General features: G+C 47.0%; 1 protein-coding gene across 13 annotated transcripts in view; it reads right to left on the minus strand.

The window, feature by feature from the left end:
• The window catches only part of LOC147905188 (DNA (cytosine-5)-methyltransferase DRM2-like), a 98,376-nt gene extending 92,608 nt beyond the window's left edge, over positions 1 to 5,768 (minus strand). For 3 of the 13 annotated variants that reach the window (XM_087390906.1, XM_087390990.1, XM_087390997.1), the window contains exons 1-3: positions 5,212 to 5,768; positions 4,834 to 4,918; positions 4,560 to 4,684 (exon numbers count right to left, since the gene is read on the minus strand). In XM_087390906.1, coding sequence (XP_087247032.1) covers positions 4,560 to 4,684; positions 4,834 to 4,918; positions 5,212 to 5,424 — 423 coding nt within the window. In that variant the 5' untranslated portion in view covers positions 5,425 to 5,768. Of the gene's footprint in view, positions 1 to 4,559; positions 4,685 to 4,833; positions 4,931 to 5,211 lie in introns of all 13 variants that reach the window. The other 10 variants (XM_087390982.1, XM_087390969.1, XM_087390953.1 and 7 more) reach the window with 10 other exon arrangements.
• Positions 5,769 to 6,000: the final 232 nt, after the last annotated feature.

Below are 6,000 nucleotides of genomic sequence, written 5' to 3' on the forward strand. Positions count from 1 at the left end.
CAAACTGGAATTATAGAGCCATACAGAGAACACTAGAGATAACAAAATGTGCCACAACTGATCTGCTGTAAATCAGCCCTTAAACCAGGGCAGCAACTGAAATACAAGATATCTTGAATAAGATAAGAAAACAGGAGCTGCAGGAGAGGCTGAGAACTGAAGCAGAGAAAAAGGGGGGACACAAGAAAGCTGAAGCCTGAGAGCACGGAGGCAGGAGAAGCCTGAAACGAAGAGGCAGGGGCCTGGAGTGAAGAGGCTAGAGGAGCCTGAACTGAGGAGGCAAGAGCCTAGAGAAGAGGAGGCTGAAGGAGCCTGGGTGAAGAGGCAGGAACCTTGGAACAAGGGAACTGTAGAGGCCTGAGCGAGGAGGCAAGAGCCCTGAAGAGGCAAGATCTGCTGCGGGAGTGTGGGCAGCCAACTGAGCAGCTGAGAGGGGGCTCTGAGGGGATGGTCAGGAGCAGGCTGTATGCTGGAGCCTTGAGGAGCTGCAAGAAGTGATAGAGGAAGTGAAGGGAAGGAGTCCCTTTTATAGGGCAGGCCAGGGGGGGAGTCGGCCAGTTTGCCTGGACCGACCAGCCTGGTCGGTCAGGCCAATGGGGCCGACCAGCTGGTCGGCCAGCCTACCCCCTCTGGCCCCCTTGCTGCGTGGGGGCTGGTCGGCCAGCCACTCCTGGAGATGCATATTCTCGACAGAAAGAGGTGGAGAGTACCTTGGAGATGCTGAAGCTGAGGGGTAAAAGTCTCTCCAAAGATGAACATCAAACTCGTGAGGAATATCGGGTTCTGGGTATCTACGTGTCTCATGGAACACAACCTGGACTGTCATGAGGAAGTAATGTAATTGAGGTGCCTCACGCAGAAGGTATAGGATGTGGTCCAAGTCACTGGAAGGGCACGTGACACAGAAGACCCACGATGCAAAAGCTCCGAAATGGGCTGGTTGTGCAATCTAAACACGATATTGTGTGGTAGATGATGCCTGAGGTGTCCTTGAAGGGACTGGGGAATTACCAAGGGTTTCCATGCTTTAAGGAGGAGGCTTTCATTTGCTGTAATTTGATAATGAGCGTCAAATAACAATATGAAAGAGAATCCTTAGAAATAGAATGGAAAGAATCCACCTGGCATAGATTAGATCTGCCAATTAGTTGCGTAGAAAAGGCCTGCAGATCACTGTCCGGAGGTCCATGTTGCTGTTCTTGCAAGTCCACGTGGATGTGTGAACAAGAAACAGGTACCTGGCGAGACTTTCGAGCCAGATGGACGTTGGCAGAGGCATTTTTCAGATTGCATGAGATCTGACGCACTTTTCCTGTGTGGAAGTTCGTAGCCTGGTGAAGCTGGCCTGCGTTGAAACCTATGGGGTACTAGAAGAGGACCGAGCTTGGCTAGACCGAAAGAAAGGGCTGCCAAGAGTCGCTGTTCACAGGCTATGCACAGCAGGGACTAGGCTGATTTAATTTGCTGGCAGAGGCTGCTTGCATCTGGCACTGATTGAGGGAAGTGCGTTGCTTGCTTCTAGGGCCAATTTGCGGGCAGCAAAGGCTGATGATCTAGGCCAAGAAAGACTAGCTGGAAACCAGGGCAGCAAATCGGCTGATGGAGAGCTGCGTATGGCGTTGAAGAGATGCGAACCTGCGTGACAAATTTCTGTACGGGCGTCAAACGGGAATCGTCATTTTTGTTTGGCTGCCTAGGTTGGGTGGTTGCCAAAAATTAAAACGTGGGTTGCCTTGTACCTAGGGTAGTCTAGGGTTAGGCCTTGGGTGTAGGGCTGGTTGCCCTTTTTAGGCCCTCTAGGTACCCTTTTGTAATTGGTGCTTGGTGCCAAAGGGTCTGCCTATTCTAAAGGGTGTGACCCTTGGAATAGGTGTACCTTTTTATGAAGGGGTGTGACCCGGTTTTAAAAAGGGGTGTCCCCACATGAAAAGATGTCCTTTTTTCCACGATGGGGTGTGTCCCTTGGGTGAGGAGTCAGAAACTCTCCATCGAAAGGTGTGTCCGATGGTGGAAAAGGTGCGTCCCTTGGTTTTGGGACAGCCCAAGCACATCAAAAGACACGATTTTTGTCGTGTCCATTCACATCAGCTCGTGATGTGAGGGAGATGGAGAGGCCACTAGTGACTTTAGGTGGGGTTGGCGCTAAAAAATTTTACGCTCATTCTCTCCATCTCTTCCATGCACAACGTGTGTGGATATCCTTCTAACGGAAAGAGATGTATCAGATAGGCGCTAGAAGGTGGGGGGCATTTCGTACAGGCAGGAGTGAAATTTAATCTAATATCACTATAAGAAATCCTAGACCATCCCCTTCTTTCGTTACACGGTCAGTAATGCCAAGAGATTTCAGCTCAGTAGTAGAGGTTGGAGACCCTCCAGAGTTCCTCGTTGGGAGACTTTTGGTATTACTGCGGATCAGCAGAGGTACTTCTGGAGGAGGCTCTGGAAATCCCACAGGAATAGAAAGATCACTATCTTCTTTTGGCTTTCTATTCATGGAGGGATTGCAGTGAACCTTTGGAGGTCCAGATTCGGAGCCGACCCTACTTGCCCTCGTTGCCTTTCTGCTTCGGAGTCTATTCAGCATTGCTTATGGGATTGCAGACAGGCGAGATTGATTTGGATGGGGATAGCCAGGATCTTCAGTCACTTTGCCCATTCCCCACTCTTTATGACTTGGGGCTCGGTGGCTTGGCTTTCTCTTACAGGACCTCAGGTTTTCTATGAGGGACTTGACTCCTCCCGGGCCATTTCGGTTCGACATCATCGGGTTGAGCTCTGCTCGTTGGATGTGGTTACACACCGTCCTTTTACAGCTGTACATGCCTCTGTGGATACTTCTTGGGAGATTATAGCGAGCATAGCAGCCTGGCATATCTGGAGATCCAGATGCACAGAGGCTATGGAGGGTACTCAGGTTCATCCCTCGCACACATTGGCTAGTATCTGGACAGACATCGTACACACTCTGATGGCCGTATGGACGGGTATGCAGGGGGACTCCCGTGCAGCCTCAGCTAGGAGGGCTTCTTTCTTCAGGGAATGGAAGGATTCTCCTTTCTTCTCTGAATCTACTACAGGGTTGAGATGGCACTTTCAGCTTCAGCCTTGGTTTCTTTCCACCTCACTCTGAGGGGGTTTTTTATTATCCTCATGATTTCATGATGTATTCCGCTTTGAGCTTGCTCTCGCGGGTTTTTGTTCTTACTTAATAGAAGTCTTTTTCATGAAAAAAAAAAAAAAAGAAATGTGCTAAAGAACAGAAAGGAGACTGAAATAGCAGAGAACAAGGAATATTTGTATTGCTTGAGTGTCTGTAATGTGTTATCCATACAGTTGGGCCTCTCTTATATAGAGAGTGAAGAGTCACACATGAAAAGGTGTGTACTCCAAAGTGTATGTGCATGAAGAGGTGTGTACCCCTTGTGAAGGGTGTGACCCTTGATGAGAGACAATGGGAGTGTCTCTTCAATAGAATGTCCCTTGTGAAGGGTTGTGCCTCATAGGAAGTGTCCCGTCGAAAGGGCATACCCTTCCACAAGTGTCCATTCATCAAACCATCCATAAGTCTAAGATATAGAGAAAGGAATACATCACAAATCGTGACAATCTTTTTGCTTCTTGCTGCAGAACCTCTCCACATGTCCTGGTTTATTACAATAGAAATAAGTACGAGTATCCGTTGTAGCTTTTCTTTTCTCCTTCACTGTATAAGGAGGTTCTCCAATATTCTGTAGAGCAATCTCTCTCTTTTCCTCACTAAGCAGTAAAGCGACCGCATCAACAAAATCAAGATCTTCATCAAGTCATATAATCCTAGCTGTTTCAGGTACTTGGAAGGCAAACTAGCGAGCAGAATAGCCTTCTTGTCTTCATCCTCTATCTTTGAACCGAGCGAGTGCAATTGCCTAAGTAGTGACTGCATACGATTAAGATATGTACCCAGAGATTCAGACTCGTCCATCTGTAGACTGAAAAGTTCTACAATCTATGGCAGATATACATCCACAAGACATGGGTGTCCTCCACATGGCCACATGCAACCAAGATAGCCCTTTACATAGAGCATTTCTCCCTCGGATCTTGTAGTATCTAGGGCAATGCATCAAGACTCCGAACTCTTGAGTGACAATCGAAGCTCAGAGGAGTGCACAACCGTTTGAGGTGCCATCTTCCACCTTTGGTGCATGCCTGTTCGGAGTCTATTTGAGAAGCTCTCCTAACTTCACCTTGTACTTGTGGAACCCCACCCTGTACAGAAGCCCCCACAGTTGACAGATTTGTAGATACATGTTTCCACCAACGAAAAGCAAAAAAATACTTTGTATCTCTCATAATCAGTATTCATCTAGTCGTGACTGGTCCAGAGCTTGATGTCTATACAGAGTCTAACAATTCCAACGTACACTATTCTTCCATTAGAGGAAACGTGAGATCACGAGAAAGTACTTGAGAGCATAGAAGAAATTTAGCCAATATTTCTCAATCAAATCCGAGTGCAAATCAACTTGAATTAAGATGGAAAACTGCCAAAATAAAAAATGAGATCCATGTCTCACCGTAAGATTACTGTGCCGTACTACATCAAATTCCTCATGTTCGCTGCAAACTTGATCAGGCTGTTCAGCAGAACGATAATGGGCTTGTATAAAATCCACAAGCACACCCATTGAGCTGTAGTTTCCTGGATGTAAGGCGGTCAATGAATGATCAAAAGTCAAGCAACACTTCAATCACAGATTGTTCTTCTTTGCTTACTGAATATATTAATGTAATGATAAAACCAAAAATCCAAATGACGTCTTGATCATAGGATGATGCTCAGTTGGTTACCGCATGCTTTGATCGCATGGGACACTTGATCATGCTGGAACCCCATCTCCACGAGAAATTTTATTGCCTCGTACTCTTCTTTCTCCTGATAACCAAACAACACAGAATGTTAGCAACTCCCAAGCAGATAAAGAGTAAACAATGGTGATGCTGTTGCTTCAATTACGATTGGTCTCTAGCTTTTAGATCCACATTACAGAGATTTCGCTATCCACAATATTTCACAGGCCTTGACAATGCATATTGCAGTTTAATGCCTAATACCACAATAATTTCCCATCTCCAGTGAGTAAATTACTTACACAGCTCTGCACATCTGCTCCCAATTCATAATCTGTGTAGGGCCCAATAACAATTTTAGTACAACAAGACACTCACCATTCGGTAATTGAAAGTTACCTCTCCAAAGAACTTCGAATTGGCTCTCTCTCCAAGTGTATTCTCCATCTTCTCATCTAATCCTGCATAAGATTCGATCTTAGAAGTGGGGGGGAAGTTGAGGAAGAAACAGAAGCGAGCCTTGGCAGAGGGAGAAGGGACAACTTGAGAAAGAGAGAGGGTCTTCCGAACACAACATGCAACAACAGGCATGCATGCTCGTGGGCAACTTAGTCTTTCATTTTCCCGCTACATATGTTCTCAAATTTGACGGGACTGTAGCTTGTGGGCACACGTTATCATGTAGCTGTGGAGCTTTGCCTTGACGCAGCGCTTTATCCTTGCGGGCAAGATAAGAGCTCGCATTCAGCATCAAACTCGTAGTAAGCGGAAGCAAGGCTATAAAGGCACCTGGCAAAGGATTGAGCTGAAGTTACGGGTGGGTGGTAGAGCGAGAAGGCGAGGACGTACGAGCCGTGCATGGGGAGCAGGGCGACGTCCACTCAAGAGCCACTCACTCTCCTAAGCACTCAAAATATCATATTAACTAGTGGATTGCCACGATGTGTGTGTTTTGTGTGCATGTACACACGTGTGTATGTGTATAGTCACTGTGTACATGGTGTGTGTGTGTAGGTGTGTGTGAGAGAGTGTGGCCTCTGCTCTCCAGCCTCGCCAAGGATTCCTTACAGGCCCCCTTTCTGTCCGTACACCTGTACAGTCGCAGTATGGTTTTCGTACGACCGTACAAGCAGCTAGCATAGGCTCGACTTACCTTTGCGCAGATCC

Source organism: Dipteris shenzhenensis, chromosome 2, assembly GCF_047967505.1.
Source record: "Dipteris shenzhenensis isolate YYH24624 ecotype China chromosome 2, Dip_SZ_1.0, whole genome shotgun sequence".
NCBI lineage: Eukaryota > Viridiplantae > Streptophyta > Polypodiopsida > Gleicheniales > Dipteridaceae > Dipteris > Dipteris shenzhenensis.